At 41.0% G+C, this 18,597-nt stretch overlaps 1 protein-coding gene across 3 annotated transcripts in view; it reads right to left on the bottom strand.

Annotated features, from left to right (window-relative positions):
* Nucleotides 1-18,597, bottom strand: part of SMOC2 (SPARC related modular calcium binding 2) — a 175,617-nt gene that overhangs the window by 114,071 nt on the left and 42,949 nt on the right. For all 3 annotated transcript variants that reach the window (XM_075924671.1, XM_006121968.4, XM_006121969.4), the window contains exon 2: nt 2,443-2,614. In XM_075924671.1, the coding sequence (XP_075780786.1) occupies nt 2,443-2,614 (172 nt within the window). The remainder of the gene's footprint in view (nt 1-2,442; nt 2,615-18,597) is intronic.

The raw sequence follows: 18,597 nt of genomic DNA, 5'->3' as shown, positions 1-18,597 counted from the left end.
TGGACACCCCAAGGCTGTTTATATTAAATTAAAAGTGAAAATAGGAGGAGTTTCTTTCTCTCTGATATTCATCAGGTATACCACTGGCACTTGTGCCCAAAAGCAATATAGCAGCTATATAGAAAAATAAAATTTAAAGTTGACCAAATTTAGTGTTCAGTGAACTAAGAGTCAAAAAGCACCACCTCGAACTGTGTGGGGGTGTCGAATGCTAGCAGCTAGTCTAGAGCCGCCCCTGTGTGTGTGACAACTCACAGTAATATTTAAGCTGCCCAAATAGAGCTGGGAGGTCAAATATGAGGATTACAATTGTGCTAAAATTCTATAAGTTAAAATGCACATGGCAGTAATGCACTTCTGCAAACTTACTTAAACCAACTCCAGCAAAATTTCCAAGCACTGTTACAACTGATGACCACAAGGTTTGCACAGGGAAATTCTATTTTATGGAAAAAAAGCATTCTGTAATTGCCATTGTCAGTGCATTTGGTAGATTGCAGGGAAAATAATTAAGAAAAAAATATGCATCACACTTTATTTCACAGAGTGCAAAGTGTTTTAAATATGTACAGTGCACTACTGCAAAGTGTTTACAAAAATTCTTCAACTTGGACTCAAGTAACTGCATTATGTTTTCTTTGTTCATATAAGGAAGCAGATCCATCTGCTAGTACAATTGCACATTATAAAATGAAGAACTAACATGATGTTTCATCTAGGAGGAGGAGGAGTCTGAACGTCTCTTAAAGCAGTCTTGGTGTTTTAGAGGATTGGTGGAGTTCATCGACCTAGAGAGACATGTGAAGTAGAAAATTGTCTCTGAGGGTACGTCTAGACTACTGCGTTTTGTCGACGGAAGTTTTGTTGACAGATACTGTCGACAAAACTTCCGTCGACAAAGAGCGTCCAGACACATTGAGTTCTGTCGACAAAGCAAGCTGCTTTGTCGACAGAACTCCATAGTCTGGACGCAACGTTACAGGCAATAACACCTTCTGTCAACAGAGTTCTGTCGACAGAAGGTGTTATGCCTCGTAAAATGAGGTATACCAGCGTCGACAAAACTGCTGAGTTCTGTCGACATTATGTCGACAGAACTCAGCGGTAGTGTAGACGCTGGTATAGTTTTGTCGACAAAAGTGGACTTTTGTCGACAAAACTAGGTAGTCTAGACACACCCTGAGAGCCTGAGTCTGTGTGGTCTCAATACTTTTATTTTATTTTATTCTATTGTTTGTTAGAAAGTAAGGAAAGGTAAATCTTTGTGATCGCTGCTATACCCATATTTGTTAAACATAGAACATTTTAGCAGGAAATCAAGCCCTGCATTTAAGAAAGGAAGCATGTACATTTCTTGAAGCATGCCAACCCAACGTCTCTGTGACTAGTATTTGAAGGAATGAAAATGTGCATATCTCAGATCACTAAATAATGAAACTGAAATGTTGGGACTTCCCATTGCCTAGTGTCTGTGAGATTGAAGGAGGAGGAGAACTAAATGAACAAATGAGGTGAAGGAGAATGAGGTTTTTCCACAATCTCAAACTAGTGCGTTGGATATAAAAACTAGCACAAATTTTAAAAGAATTTTTTCCTGTCGTTTAAACCCAAGGAATTCCTGCCAGAGTGATTTCATTTCACAGACAAAAACAGTCAAAACAAATCAAATGACCAAAATGTTTTTGTAGCAAACAAAATGTAATTAGGAAGTAGAAGAATGAGCCTGCCCTGCTCAATGGAAAGTATTGAAGGCAGTAGACAGGAAACCTCAGAAAGGAATCTGGTTGGTTCCTGTTTTTGAGGCACATTCAAGAAAATCCTAAATGTGAACCTAGTCCAGCAGGGACTAGATCACACTCCATTCTCCTTTACTTCAGAGGGAATTATGGGTGCTCATTACTTCACAGACTTAGGCTTGATGAGAGGTTCTCTTATATGTCTTAGTAAATATGCAAAGGGCATACGAACACTTGCTTCACAAAAATGCAAAGAACTGGAAGGAAATAAAGGCCTCTGTCCTATAAGCAAACTGTTGCACCTGCCAGAGCTCTACTGACTTCAAAAGGGATCTTTTCGGGCATGGCAGTCCATCTACGCACAATAAATTGCACCATCAGATCAAAGTAACAGTGAGGCGCCAATCCACTTCCATAGAAGTCAATGGGAGTTGGATCAGGCCGTAGATGAAGAAATGGTCACATGGGGCCAATGGGGTTTTTCCAAAAGCACCCCAAGTTATGTAAGAGTGAAGGTACCTTTCTTTTTCAATGGGCAATGTGCTCCTATGTTATTTAGACACTTTTGCACTTCATTGCATGAATTCTCGTCTAGTGGTTTGCAACTATTCCCTTAAAACACCACTATTCTTGCTATCAGAGTACACTTCCCCTAATTTAGTTTAATTTTCCACATTATGAACACACAAGGCTTTGCGGTGCTTACCCTTGCAGTTGCCCCTATATGCAATTTCCAACTGAGGATCTTTGCATTTTGCTCGTTGAAATTCACAACGGGACAGGAAAGTCCTTCCATCAGAAGCACAAAGTGACTTCTGAGGGGATCCTGCACAGTCCAGGCTGCATTCTCTGTCTTTGTCTTGGTCCACTCTCAAAAACTAGAAAAAACAAAAACAAATATAAAATGGCATGAGACTTTGGGAAGTCCACTTCAAAAGTCAGCTCTCATCAATGGTATGTAAAGCACTTCCTGATTACTTACACCAGCGAACGTAGGCAGGTGTAATCCAAAAAATGAAAACCTATGTTTATTGTATGCTAAATAATAGATAATTTGGTGTTTCCTGGTTTTGGATGGTTCAATTGTTAATGTGAAATACTGGTAATTGAAATATCTCTGGGATATGCATTTCTCTCTGTGTATATATAAAAAAAATTCCTGCAGGACAACAAAGTGACATATCATCACATCACCTGCATCGTCCCACCCCCTGCTGGAGTTTTGCTCTAGGCAGCTCCTCTGGACCCTCTCCCTCCTCCCAGCTGCTCCAGGGATTCGGTGTACTTTCCCTCCCCCATGCTCCAGGGAGGCGGGAGACACATGGCTTCCCTTCTCCTCCATGCTCTCCAGCCCACTCCCTCGCTCCACTAAGACCCCCCACTCCCTTCATTCGTACCCCCCAAGCTGAGACCGCGCACTCCCAGCCCTTTACTCACCTCCTCCACTGAGACCCGCACCCCATCCCCCAAGCCAAGACCCCCATCCCCAGCCTGCTCCTACATCCTTCCCCCTGGCCAGACACCTACCCACAGCCTGCTCCTGCCCTCTCCCCTGCTCGTGCACCTTCTCCCCTGGCCAGACATCTATCCACAGAGAGACAGGGTTTGATGAGCGTAGCTTTCATACTCTCTGGCCATGAACGCTCCCAGAGAGAGAGGGGTTGTCAAGTGTAGCTAGCAAGGGGTGCAGCCTATTAGTAATGTATTATTTTAATTAGGAAACTTTGAACATTAAACAATCACTCTGGAGAGAAAGGAGGCTGGTTCAAGCCTTTAGAGATAAAAACACGGATAAAGTGAAAGCTGTGTTCTCCAGCACTCATGGTAAATGGGAGTCGCCGGTTAACTGAATGTGCTGGAGAACAAAGCTAATTGCTTTGTTCCTACCATTTACTGGCAGATCTAGCTCCCAGTAGCTTGATACAGGCTACATGGGAGGGAGGTGCCTGCTGATATCAGTAGCCCTGCAACAGCCAAATGAAGAGGCAGGAATCAGATGCGCAAGCCTCCAAATACAGCGGTATTGTAGTTGGATCAATGCTGGTTAACAAAAATTTTCCAGCTAACAGACTATGGAATAACAAAGCTTTCACTCTATTACAAAAATGGAAAGCCTGTGAAAAACAGAAATGAGGGTTTGCTGTGATCCATTTGCTTACACTATATTAATGTGTTATATATAAAACACATTAATAAAACATGAGTTGGTAGATACTGATACAGATACACATCCTCTCAGGAGTGTCCTCTTTTTTGAAAGTTCAAATATTGTAACCCTATGTTTGCTACTTTGCAATAGCCCTGGGTGAATCACAACATTTTGGAAGGTTCCGCTAAAGGCTGGATGTTTACACAGAATATGATACTCATTCTGCAATAATGAGCTAGAATTTCTGCTCTGAGATCTGGATGGCTGGGTTTGATTTCAGTGTTCTGATCAAACTATGTCCCCAGAATTCCAATTGGCAATATTGATACAACTTGTTAACAAATTGTAGGAAAATAAGTAAACGTGCAGTTCTTCAAGTTATCTGTGGTGCTTAGATCCCATGGTGCTAGGTATTTTAGTAAATTGCCTGATACATTTAGGTGTAAAATTACAAAATAACAGCTCCTCCTCTGCTGTTGCGTCTGAGTGGTAACGGCTGGACTTGCCTCCATCCAACATGGAAGCCTCATTGTTACTGGTCATCCTGTGTTAAACTCTCTCATCTCTGTGCAGAGTGGCCAGCACTGACCCATGTGCCAGCAACATCCAACATAGGTCCTCAAAAGGGTTATGAGAGTTCTAAGTGGAGCGGGGGTTTTGGTTCTGGGGGGAGTCTGGCTCCACTGTACAAAGGAGGATTTCACCCAGAGTAAAATGGCAGGCTGATTGACTCCAGGAGATAGGTAGATAGATAGGCCAAGCCAGGATTGGAAAGAGGAATGTTGTGGCTTCTTCCATGGCCCCGATCCCGGCATGCCATTCCCTGGTCTGTAGAGCCTACCCCCACCAATCTGGAGTGGAGTGGCTTCTGCAGGCACATCCAGATGGAGAGACCACAGAGAATAATATCTGGTCCCAACTTCTGAGTTTTTCAACCTCCTCCTGTAATAGAGGTAGAGGGGAGCAAATACGGGCCATGATTAAGGTGTCTCTCTCAGGTTGTTTTCGATCTGGAGTTACAACAGATTAGAGAGCAAAATATTTTTCTCTCTAATTTAATTCTCCTGTTACTTTGAGCATGCTAAAGGATCATTAGTTTGGATTTACATCTCCTACCAGCAGCATAAGAATTTACAGTCATTCTTGGAGCTGGGAAAAGCAGGATCTGTTGGCACTGAAACACATTTCCTTAAGCCTAACTAGTTTTATGCCACTTTCACATTCAGCCAGAAATGAGCACTAAGACACTTTATTTTCCAGTCATCAGAAAGGGCTGGTGCTATGGACGAGGTGAAACCACTGAGTCCTGAAACAGTGTTCTCTATCATTTTACTGTTTTCTGAGTAAGCCATAAGGTATGAAAGGCATGTAGTTACCAGCAGATAATCACCCTTCTGGGCACTGCAAGTCACGGGGAAATGGACCTTGGAAACTGTCATCAACCAGCAGAAATGCTGCCTTGGTTTTACAAAATGTGTAATAATACTTTATTACTATTAATGTCAGATACTGGAAAATTTAAAGCATTAGGTTATGTATGCAGGGTAATAAAAGTGGAAAGCTTTGTGCAAGGATGAGGAAGAAAAGCACAATTTGTGTATCTGAAGTACACAAGCCTCCAGACTTGCATTTCTCCCTTTTCTGGAGGAAAATGTTGGCTCACCTGTATTTTAGTGGGAAAAATGTGATAAAGCCACTTAATTTTTATGCTTAAACTTTGGTTTGTTTGCATTTCCTAGCACTTAATGTGAGAAAACAGAGATGTCTTATAGTAAGACGTGATAATTATCATTTTCTGTAAATAGAGAGACAACCTCACAGCTTCCATGTAAAAAAAACCCAACAAATTCATATGGTTGGAATTTGACTGTAATTTTCATGTTTTAGCAGCAAAGGAACAAACAATAAGGCATTCTTTTCCCTGCTCACAGCACTCTTTGTTTTTCTTTTTCCTTTTTAATAGTAATTCACTTCAGGAGCAGATGAGTCAGATGACAGAAAAAAACACAATCCTTTATGTCTGCATTTTAGCGATAGGGCTTTTTTCATCTAATAGTTGTTTGTTGTTATTTTTCCCCTCGTGAGAGGTCCTAAGATACTATGGGGATAGGGAGAGCCACATAAATATCTAGATAAAGGCTATGTCTACACCGCAGAGTTTTTTCGGAAAAACGGCTGTTTTTCCAAAAAAAACCTTCAATTACATCCACACTGCAATTGCGTTCTTTCGGAAAAAAAATTGAAAGAACAGAGGGGTTTTTACGATAGTGGTAAAACTCTTTCTATGAGGAAGGATGCCTTTTATGAAAGAGCTGTTTTAGCAAAAAGTATGTGGATGTGGAAAAGGGTTCCTCCCTCCCCTCCCCCCCCCCCCCAAAAAAAAGAAGAGAACTCCAGGAAATAACACAGATGCCCTGGTGGCCTCTCCATCCAAAGTAATCACAATTCTATAGTTCCTGTCTCCTGGCCCCTCTTAAAGCTGCAGGCACCCTGGACAAGCCTTGTGGCAGGAAGCTGGCCCTGGAGCAGAACTCTGACCATGCAGCTCTCCCTGCCACAGGCCTGCTCACCCATGGCACAGCCACAAGCCACCCGAGACCCCACTTTCCCTCACAGGGAGCAGCACCAGGGATCCCAGAACCCACCAAGGGGTACTAAGTGGCAGGCCCTCTTGTGTTCTGGAGCAGAGATCCTGACCCTCCTCAAGCTATGGGGCGAGGAGGAGACACTACAGGATCTCTGCTCCAAACGCTGCGATGCTGAGATTTATGGCCGGATGGACAAGTCCCTGGTGGAGCAAGGACACTCACCCCGAACCTTAGAACAGGTCTGGAGTAAAGTCAAGGAGCTCCATCAGGAATACGTGAGGGCCAGAGAGCACAGCTCGCGTTCTGGGGCAGGATCCTACTCCAGGGGCTCCACCAGATCAAGAGGGGTGGGGAAGTCGTTTCCCCACCCGTCATGGTGGACTCCGGGCTAGAGATGCCTGTCGTCACCCAGCCACAGTTCACAGAGGAGGAGGACGAGGGACAACAGGAGAAGGAGGACGACACAGCCACCATGACGCTGTCCCTGAAGCCGGTTGCTGTGAGCCAGGACATGTCCAAGGCATTGTCTGATGCTTGGGAGGGATCTTCAGGTGAGTGCTCTCAGTTTGTCACACAGACAAGGTGGCGGAGGTGGGCACAGAGGGGAAGAGGTGTGCATGTCGCTTGGCCTGCTTGGGCTGGACTTCGTGCTGCAGTCTGTGCACGTGGAACCACATGCAGCGTCATTGTATGCCACACGGACTCAGCAGGCAGCCCCTGAGACCACCCAGACTCCTCAGGCTCCTGTTCCCATGTTCAGGGGAGGCCACTACATCGGACAGTGAACCACACTAGGTGTGTGGGTTACATAAGCCTTATAGGACAGGCACAACCTTTACAATTGTTTAGTAACCAGTACAGCAGGACAATAAACAGCCATTAGATTACAATAATTTTTTGTTACTTCTAGCCTGCTCTGGATTTGAACCAGTAACTTACTCGCCCATTACCGGCTATTTCTAGACTACAGAGTTTTTCCAGGATATCAGAAGTAAAAAAACTCCACCACGTCCAGGGAACGCGTCTGCTCTTCCAATATTTTTTCAGAAGAGCAGACGCCCTTTTTCAGAAGCCCTGTCTTCCTCATTTCAAAAGAAAGAAGGGCTCTTCTGAAAGAGGAGGTTTTTCTGAAATTTGGTCCAGTGAAGATGGGCCAAATTTCAGAAAAGCCTCTTCTGAAAAAACAATTGGAAAAAGGCACGCAAATTGTGGAGCGCAATTTGCATACCTTTTTCTGATAAAAAGCAGCAGTCTAGATATAGCCACCAATTCCTCCGGTTCTCCATGCCCCAGCTCATGTTTTAATGCACTTTCTGCCCCTTAGTTTCCAGGTAGTGGGAACAGCTGATAATTTAAACCTTTGTAGCAAGATTTTGCCACTCCTTTTTTTGCCATATTCAGACTTTAAATTCATTTGGAATCTGAAATCTTCCAGCCTTATAATTCCATTTTTTCTAGGGCTTCCCTGTCCCTTTTTATGTTAGGAACATTTAGAAATAAACCAAGAAAGCAATGTTTCTCTGACACCATCACCTCCCTGGAATATTGCCAAAGTGAGCGTGCTAAGAGCAAATTACTTTGATGTTATTGGAAATCTGTATCTTAAAGGGAGTCAAGGCAGACCAAGACAATCAACCTGTACATACAGGTAAGGTCATAGAATCATAGAATCATAGGACTGGAAGGGACCTCGAGAGGTCATCGAGTCCAGCCCCCTGCCCTCAAGGCAGGATCAAGCTCCGTCTACACCATCCCTGACAGATGTCTATCTAACCTGTTCTTAAATATCTCCAGAGAGGGAGATTCCACCACCTCCCTTGGCAATTTATTCCAATATTTGACCACCCTGACAGTTAGGAATTTTTTCCTAATGTCCAATCTAAACCTCCCCTGCTGCACTTTAAGCCCATTACTCCTTGTCCTGTCCTCAGAAACCAAGAGGAACAAATTTTCTCCTTCCTCCTTGTGACACCCTTTTAGATATTTGAAAGCCGCTATCATGTCCCCCCTTAATCTTCTTTTTTCCAAACTAAACAAGCCCAGTTCATGAAGCCTGGCTTCATAGGTCATGTTCTCTAAACCTTTAATCATTCTTGTCGCTCTTCTCTGTACCCTTTCCAATTTCTCCACATCTTTCTTGAAATGTGGCGCCCAGAACTGGACACAGTACTCCAGCTGAGGCCTAACTAGTGCAGAGTAGAGCGGCAGAATGACTTCACGAGTTTTGCTTACAACACACCTGTTAATACAACCTAGAATCATATTTGCTTTTTTTGCAACAGCATCACACTGTTGACTCATATTCAACTTGTGGTCCACTATGACCCCTAGATCCCTTTCTGCCATGCTCCTTCCTAGACAGTCGCTTCCCATCTTGTATGTATGGAACTGATTGTTCCTTCCTAAGTGGAGCACTTTGCATTTCTCTCTATTAAACCTCATCCTGTTTACCTCCGACCATTTCTCTAACTTGCTAAGGTCATTCTGAATTATGTCCCTATCCTCCAAAGAAGTCGCAACCCCACCCAGTTTGGTATCATCTGCAAACTTAATAAGCGTACTCTCTATCCCAATATCTACATCATTGATGAAGATATTGAACAGTATGGGTCCCAAAACAGACCCTTGAGGAACTCCACTTGTTATCCCTTTCCAGCAGGATTTAGAACCGTTAACAACCACTCTCTGACTACGGTTATCCAGCCAATTATGCACCCACCTTATCGTGGCCCTATCTAAGTTATATTTGCCTAGTTTATCAATAAGAATATCATGCGAGATCATTCAGGTCAATATGCCTGATTAGAGTGGACAAACATCAATATCACAACACTGAAGTAGACTGAAAATCTCAGAAGTTGGTTAAACCCTGAGTAACAGAATCCACCCTCTTGGACTAAACGAGTGTTCACTGATGAAGTTACATTTTGGAAGGCATTCAGCCAAAAGAGTTTTATTTAAGCTCTTTATTATTTCAAACATGTAGATGAGTTTATGATAAATTATAGGTTCAAGGATATTGGAATAACCTGGAAAAGCAGAGGATGAAGAGAAACCCATGAGACAAAGCCACTTGAATAACTTGTTAGTTAGCCAAACCTCAGTGGAGAATTTGTGTTATATACTTAAACAGTTTCCACCAAGCTAGCAAGCTAAGAGATTTAAGAGTAGGGAAGTCAAAACGACAAAAATGCCAGAAAAGATAGTGTTTAGGAGGCTGATTCATATGTTTACTTATTGTCTGTTGAAAAAAATTAGAAGGAATGCACAGAAGTTAGAAAAGAATATACTGTACTGTTGTTGCTGTAGCAGTGCAGGGCGCAGGCCTACTGGCAGTGGGTGGAGGGGGGCAAAGACGGCAGTTGATTTAGGGACCTGGCAACTTAAAAAGGTCCAGGGCTCCCAGCCATCACTACCATAGCAACTGAAGCAGCTGGAGCCCCAGGTCCTTTAAATCCCTGCCAGAGCCCCCACATAACATGGTCTGGGCAATGCTAAGGACAGTCTGGCCAAGGCCCACCCACTGTTCCACCCAAGGCCTTGCTCCTTTTGGGGGGGGGGTCTAGAGTTGAGTCCCCTCCCGCATTGCCCAGGGACTAGAGAAGTCTGTCAGCAGCCCTGGCAGAGTGGTCCAATCCTGTATCCCTTACTCACATGAGGCCAATAGAAATATTGGCGATAAATATTGTTTAATCCAACAGAAATGCTTATGTGAGTGAAGGCTATAAAATCAAGTCTTAAATTCAGATTTCTGCCCATTTGCCTACCTTAATAGGTGAGACAGCACTACAAAAGCTGGCACCACATTTATGTGTGAAGTGCTAGATTATGCATTCTCATCTCAAGTTGTACATAACTCTAGAAGCAGTCCTGTGATGACTTCACTAGAATGCCTTATGGGGTAAGGTGATACCAAACATGATCAAGGGGCCAAGAATGTAGCCTAAACTGATTATTGGCAGTATCTGGAGGCATTTGGATCACTTATCATGAACTTTGAGATCATTTGAAACTAAAACAGTTATTATGAAATCATGTGATTCACTGAAAGACACACCTCAAACAACAGTGAAAAAAAAACATAATTTTAAACAGTGATTATTCTGTGGCAGTTTCTTCATCAGAAAACTTCATGTTTCCAGAATATATATTAGCCATATTTGTAGAGTTCCAGCAGTTTTCTGTTGCTGCATATCAGATTGCAGGGAATTGAGAAGCTAAGAATTTGCTTTGTGATATAATGTATCACTGTATTTTTGTGGCTCCTTGACAATAATCTCTGAAATACTTTGACATTTCTTTGAATCCTGTGAGGCACGGGAGCTGCTATCTAGTTAGATAAAAATTGTTTATAACTTATTACTAGTTGTCATTTGTTGAGCACAATTTAAAACTCTTGCTTTAAATAATATTATTCCTATGTAATACCTGGTAACATAGCAATATATGTAAAAAATACAGGTCCCTGCCAATATGGCTGGGAAAAGATTTTTTTAATAACCAATAGATTTCTTCCATTTTCCTTAACCTGAAGTAATTTTGAGACATGCAAACTGTACCATGTGCCAGGGACTGTCCCTGTAAAAGAAATTACTTCATATATCCCGAGAAAGATAATGAAAAGAAATTGATTATAGAGACACTATATTATATAGTCCACAGGGGATTGATGACAAATGTACCAATATATGCATTTATTTTGTCTTACTCTGTTTTGCATATCTCATTGGTTATCTAGAAATTGTGTTTTTTCTCCTGCAACAACATGGCTGGGAGTGATATAAGAAACTATTGATTACTTTGTGTATCCTCATTATTTAGAGCTTTCTATAATAGAAGCACTTATATGGTTTTCTATAGCTGCAACTGTAGTTAGGGTAATACCTTATATTGAGGCAACTTCTGTGGGTGAAAGGAACAAGCTTTTGAGCTACACAGAATTCTTCACATCTGGGGAAAGAAGCAAAGCATCTGAGCTAAATTGTAGAAGGGGCAACACATATTGGAGACAGTCACTTGAAATGTATTGTTACCTGAGGCATTAGAATATTATGCTTAAAAGGTTGGAAGTGGCCAATATGAACTTCAGGTTTGAATCACAGATCTCTCTTAAAAATGGCGGGTGACTTACGTGGACACTTGTTTCTGACTGGTCAAATTGAAGTGTAGTTATTTTTGACCAGTGAGAGAAGGAGATTAATCCTTTTAAATTGGTGATTATGCTTAATCCCTCCTTTATAAAGACAACTAGTCAGGATGGGATTTTAGCAGAGCCTGTGTCCTGCTAATGGTAGCATGGAAGAAAGCAGCAGCCTTCCAGCAGTAAGTGGTAAGTTAGAAATAATCACTCTCATTTGTGTTGTAAATTAACAGATCTGACTCCTTAAAATGAGGATGATTGTTGTTCTTATGTTGCTACTTTTTAATTTACATTTCACAATATGAAAGTCTTTTTATAAAAGTCTTTGTATCTGAATCTTTAAAGAAATGATAGCTCATCCTTTCCAATAAGTTGTAAAATACAATATAACATATGTACATTAATATTCTACAATATTCTGGAAAAACGGCAGATTCCAGTACATCTTATGCATTTGCTACAAAGGAGTAATGATGGAGCTGGTATTAGATCTGGAGACCTCTTGAGTCTCTTAGTGTACCTCAACTAATACAACAGATGGTCTCCATTAAAAACCAACTCACAGAGTGGGATAGTTTAGTTTAAAATTGCATTTAAGCATTCTGTAAATCTGAACGATGATGAAATGACATTATTTGCCATTTTCTATCCATAGCACATGGTGTTCCAATATAACTCGCACATTGTCTCTTGCGTTAAAGGTTATTAATGCTGCTTGTAAATTGCTCTCCTACAGTGTACACGGTCCTCGTGCTTTTTTTTTTTTTTTCTTCTGCGGTGATTCAGTAACATTAGAACTGTAGGATTATGGAACTGCAGATACACGAAACCATACTTTAAACAGAGAAAATTATTTCTACATCTGCATTTCCTGCTCTGCTTTGTTTCTCAGTTTGGTTTTGTAACCCAGGCTTGTCAGTGGTCCCACAGCTGGTCTTTGGAAGGTGGGGATGGTTATTTCCTCAACCACAAGCAGCACGCCAGTCCCTTAGAAAGATTTTCCAGTACCTAGAGTATAGGCATTAGCTTATTACTTGACTCTACTATTAAACTGTACACCAAAAGACAAGTTTTCTTAAACTCATTAATTATGACTGCTGTCACATAATGCATATTCTCTATTTATCTTAGGTTTTCCACACTTGTGATGGAACCCTGTTTCACTAACAGAGGGACACCTCCTCATCTCTTGGGTGCAGAAGAGTTGGGTGCACATACAGTTGTGTTACTGCACTTCCACTGTACAAAGAGGGCTGGTTTCAGAGAGACCAAGCATGGAGATTTCATATACCTTGTACACTGCAGGGCAGTGCTTTGCAGCAAGTCTCACTAGAGAAAAGCAGAGGGGAGGTTGTAGGGAACCTCCTGGGGTGGAGGAGAAATGTTATATGGCCCATGAATCCACAGCTAGGTGAGTCCACTTCTCAAAAGCCATATGTGTACGGTGGCAGAAAGACCCAGACCAATATTACAGTCCCTGGGCATGGAAGCAATTGCATGATGCTCTGCATCTTATAGGTCAGAGCAGGAAAAATAAAGGTGTAAACCAAAGTGTAGCTATTAGCCACGAAATCTGTCTTAGAACATTTTAAATTGTAACTGGGAGAATTCTGCTCTACATTATGTAATATAATACAAAATATATGATTTTACATCACTTTAAACATATGTATGTGTGATATCAGGAGCTGCTGTTGTCTAATTCTAATCTGAGTTAGGCAGGAGAGAGTCTTATTTACCCTAAGAAAATGTACACTAATTTAACTACAGTGATTTAGTTATGCCAACCCAACTCCTTAAAATGGGCAGGCTGCACAAGAATCCAGTACGGCTTATAGCGGCACTGCACAGCTCAAAGTCAGCCTTTCATGTAACAAGGCCTTGGGCACAGAAACAGCTTTCTACTTTCACTGATATAAAAATTCACATGTTCTTTAATGCCATTGGCATGGAGCCTGTCCTTTGGGGAAAAGAGAGAACTGAATGCACACAGTTACATGGAACTGAGTTTGTCTTTTAAGGTGTAAATAAAATTCAATTATGTCTAACCAAAAGACGGGCAATTTGTCTTCAGGTGGAAAACATGAGACCTAAGCTTGACAGAGAGAGAAGTAATCTCAGTGTTCTTTTTGGAAAAGCCTACCACTTTGTAGTAAAGTTTTGAAGGAGATTTCTTTATCCTGTGTCTGCTAGATGTGGGATGTTGAATGGAATATTCTGACTTCCTCATTCCCTATATACGAGGTCTGTATTTTTACTATAGAGTAGTGTGTTCTGAACTGAGAGAACTCAAGACTGTGGGCTGTTGAAGATTGCAGTTGATTGATGTAGTCCCAACAGGCTCCGTCTAATAACTGCTTGACAAGCCAAGCAGGGATTCTCCAAGCCAGCCATGTTCAGTTATCTCTAGGCTTTAGACTAGAAAAATGAGTGTTGGTGTTTTAAAACATATTAGCATGTTAAAAGGCTTTTAAACACCACTTAGCCTCTAGTGTAGATGAAGGGAGTGGTGTTTAAAAAAAAGTCAGCTGGCTGTGGCCCACTCTGGGGCAAACCATGACCAGCTAACTTTCAGCTAACATACTTTAAAACCTACTCATTTTTCTAGTGTAGACAGCACGCCCTCCATTTAATCACACACCTTATAAGTAATGAAGTGTTAGAGACATCTACACAACAAACAAGCCCCACATTGTCTAATCCCCATGGGTCTCCTCCAGAAAGAGAGCATTCCACAATAGTATTACAATGTATTATCTACAGTATGGACCCCTAAATTCAGGATTCACTCTGAAGCGGCCAGAATTTAAGGTCGCAACTGGTTTGTTTTGCTTCTACCATTGTTCATTTTCTTTACCACTTTCTGTGATTTAGGGCTGTATTATCACAATTAACCTGAAAAATGCAGATTCAAAGTAATTGCTGTATTTAACATCTCTTCCAAAGAACAGCTGACCTTGAACAACCCCCCTACAGCTGCTAATTCTTCATCAGTACAATGATGGAGGACTCAGAGCTAGCTATTGTAGACAAACGTGCAATTATCTGTCCAACATATAACATTGCTTCTCTAAGGAGGCCCAGTTAGGAAGGTGCCTCTTCATGTAACAACTAAGCTCATGGGCAATTCTAAGCAAAAATTATTTTTTGTACCTATAATGTGTCTATTGCTATTGCACAATAAACTAAACTCGATGGAATTTATGTGGATTTACAAATGCATTAGTGAAGAATCTAGACCAATAATGTCAGTGTTTCTCTGCTTGTTAGAACACTTTCTTAGATGATGTAAATCAACACAGTTCCATTAACTCCCATCACCACTCATGTGATTAATAAAACAGACTCTTGAGTTCCATGGAGCCAGACCAATTTACACCAGCTGAGAATCTGACCTCTTATTTCCTGTTGTTAGATATTTACAAATGAACACCTGTTTCCTGGAGGATCATTTGTTCCTGATGCTCATACAGGACTTCAAATGAAGTCATAATTCTCTGTTTATGGTATAATAGTCTATGTAGCAATTAATATGACACAGCAAGAACATGATTATGATTTTATAAAGGACAGTAAGCAGCAGCTGAACTCTTAAACCCAAATTACTGCATTTCCCTGGCTTTGAAAATGTACTAAATTAACAGTGTCAGCAATATGACCTGGCTTTAGAGTTAGCTAGAGAGGATAGAACTCACTTTTGTATTGCTATATAACTAAAGTTGGATGCAAATCAGAAATTCAGATCTAACTGGTTGTATGGATTTCACAGGCCAGGGGTGTCTCCAAAAAGGACATAAATGGGAACCCCAACCTAAACCGCTATTAACTTGGGGAAATTTGGATCTGAACTTCACAGTTTAGGTTCATTTTTAATATTATTGTGACCATGGGCTTCTGTGTGAAACATTCTAAACATAGGAAATAGCTAATGTCTCAAAGGGATCTAGTTTTTTATTTTAGAAGTATATTGTTAGAGGAAAAACAGAAGGGTACAAATATCTCAAATACACTACGCTCTAGTTTTTAACATGTGAGATATACTAGCCCTCAGAAAGGTAGGAATCCAGTGTTTTCTCTAAGAGCTACCTCTAAATTGCCTAGTCACCACCCAGAACTCATAAGAACCTTTTCCCAGCATGCTTGTCTCAGAGCTGATCCTTTAAATGCAGGAAAGAGCAGCAGCTGAAGGCCTAAGGTGGCCATTTTGTATCTGAATACTACAGGTTATCTCCCAGCCCTCAAACCAGTGAGTATTTTTGGTTCCTATTATGCTTTTCTATGTGTTTCTTCCTGAGAAGGTAGCACATGCTCTTGCAAAGAAATCCCTGAAGGAAAAAGACTGCTTTAGTAGCATGCTCCTGCTTTTCTGGTCTAAATTTGTTACCATGCTAATATCTCAGTAAGAAAAACAGAAAATATGCAGTTATTCTTGAATAATTATCTCTTGCCAGTGGGTTTTTAGGGATCTGCATAAGTTGTCAATGAGCTGGTCTTTCTAATATTTGTTAAAATGTGATCTTGCTGAAAGAGGCCCTTTTAAACCTCTGAGTACAGGCCCCTCTTTCTGCCACTGTATTTTGTGCAAGTCTTCAGGTGTGACTTACCTAACAGCCCTCTTTCCAAGTGAGCTGTGTCAGTGACAGTTGATAAACCAGACACAGTATGAAATTTCATTTCATCAAGATGGTTTTGCAAAGCAGCCTTGGGTTGGTGCCCGAGGTCAGCTCCAAACAGCCTATCAATTAGGGCCTTATTTTGCTTCACTCCATCAGTGCCTGCACTTCAGGGATGCCAGAGAGAATTGCTGCATTCCCTTGGCTTTGAAAAAGTACTAAGCTACAGTGTTAGCTTGTTGAGTCCGGCACAGTACATTGATTGTTAACTAGCTTTGATTGAGAATCTATATTTTGGTGTGTTGTCTAAAAAAAGTTCATTGCTTTAACAGGCATTTAGTTAAGTGAGCTGTGTTGTGCTGCATTGATGGATGCATAGCCAGTATGTATGTCAGCATATGCATTTCTTCCTGTGTTGCTGTTCAACAAATGTGTAAAGCTGGCCAGGGCTCTGGCTTCCTTTTGCATATGGACCAGATACACAAAGTTGTAACCACTTCAAACCTAGTGACATTTGCTTTTACAATTCTGCTTCAAGAAAGGGACAAAATTTAACTTCATCAATCCAGATCCAGTTTCCTGCAGATCCTCTTCCTTTAAAATCTGTCAGTAACCTCACTGAGTTTAGTAAAAGCTTTTTAGAGGCACAAGGATTATTGGTGTTCCCCTAGGCTCTATGGGAGGGGGACACTTTGCAATAATAAGTGGTACAAGCAACGGGGGGAAGGGACATGTAAAAAATATTCAAAACTGCCACTTAATCTCTTATTTCTTCTTCTGTTTCTGTTGTTGCTTTGAGGCAGAATAGATTGTTTTGCTTCTGGAGAGGTGGATTAACCATCTGAAGGGTGATGTAAGGGAATATAGTTAGATGCTATGGAACAGTTAAAGCAATGGAGACCCCCATTAGTGCATTAGTCCTTGTAGTTATAGGATCTGGTCCTGCCTTCACTGACATGAATAACAAAACTCCTATCAGCTCCAGTGAGAGAAGAATTAGACTCAGTGTATTAACCATGCACAAATCCTTTCACTCACTCCCATATGCTCTGCGTATAGTCAGTGAGAGCTGCAGAATCTGAAAACCAAGCACACATTATGTAACACTTCCTGGCCTAGAACCCATACTGTTGACCAAGTTATGAAATATAGGGAGAGCAAGAAATTCACAAAATGATGAACACCTACATCCATACTAAACATTTATTAGGTGTACTTATCAGAACTCCCCAAACTCCATTGTCTCCCTCATCTGAAAGCTGGGCCTTGTGTGGACACAGTAGAGGAAAATAGCCTATTCCTTTTAGAACACTGCTATTTAAATATATCAGCAAGCACAGTGCTGGACAAATTGACTGTGCTAGGTACATTTCTGTTGTTCAGAAAGTCTAATTCAGTTTTTCTATGGTCAAACCTCTTTCCCTTTATTATCTATTATTATTATTATTATTATTATTTCCTTTATTTTGAGCCATTGTGTTTCTGAAAGAACTAGCTTATGTGAATAACATCTTCTTTTTTTTTGGGGGGGGGGGGGAGGGAAACCTAATCTGTATCCAAACTGTTGGCATTCCAGCCAAACTTCAGCCTGCAGTGATATGCTGCCTGGAAATTAAACTGTGGATTAGCATGGAAAGCATGACAGAACCTTAAGTATAGTTTGCAATACAGCACTGTTACAGATGTGGTGAAGAAAGAGGCCAGTTTTTATCAGTAGAGTGATGTCCTTTGTATGCATAAGCAACCACTAATTGGGGAGATTCTGACCTTTTTATTTTCTTCAGCAAATATAGAGCTTTTGCCGGTGTATTTTTAGATCCGTTTCATTCTTACTTTGGTTTTGGAGTACTGTCCCTACAGTAAAATACTTAGGGATAATGAAGTCATGGCAGCCACAAAACTTATGGATGTGTTTTTGGACTACTGTGGACAAAACAATCCATCATACTCTGATATTGGCATTCCACACAACAGTTGTCAGACAGAAAAGTATTCTAGTTTGTATATATCATCATCTACTAGTTCCCTAAGTAAAGGGCAGTGTCATGTGAAAACTGAATCACAATCCACAAAATACAGTACTGGTAATTTTATGCCCTTTCTTTCTTGTGATATTATTCTTCATAATTTTTTTCTTTACCAGGTTACGGTCATTTACAATAGCTGTTTAAGTTGCCGGAAATCAGAGTGAAAGTAAACAGAGGATAACATTCATTCTGTATTAGTTCACACAATCTTTTCATGAGTCCTGACCCATCCTTTAGAATACAGCTGAATTCAGACACATACACTACACCACACCATTAACTAATGTACCCACAGGTGGAAAAGTTTGTTTATGCTGCCCCTCTGTTTTCCAGGTAGTATGATT

Source organism: Pelodiscus sinensis, chromosome 3 (assembly GCF_049634645.1).
Source record: "Pelodiscus sinensis isolate JC-2024 chromosome 3, ASM4963464v1, whole genome shotgun sequence".
Classification (NCBI taxonomy): domain Eukaryota; kingdom Metazoa; phylum Chordata; order Testudines; family Trionychidae; genus Pelodiscus; species Pelodiscus sinensis.
The sequence above is the reverse complement of the archived record's forward strand: the minus strand, read 5'-3'. Positions and strand labels throughout refer to the sequence as shown.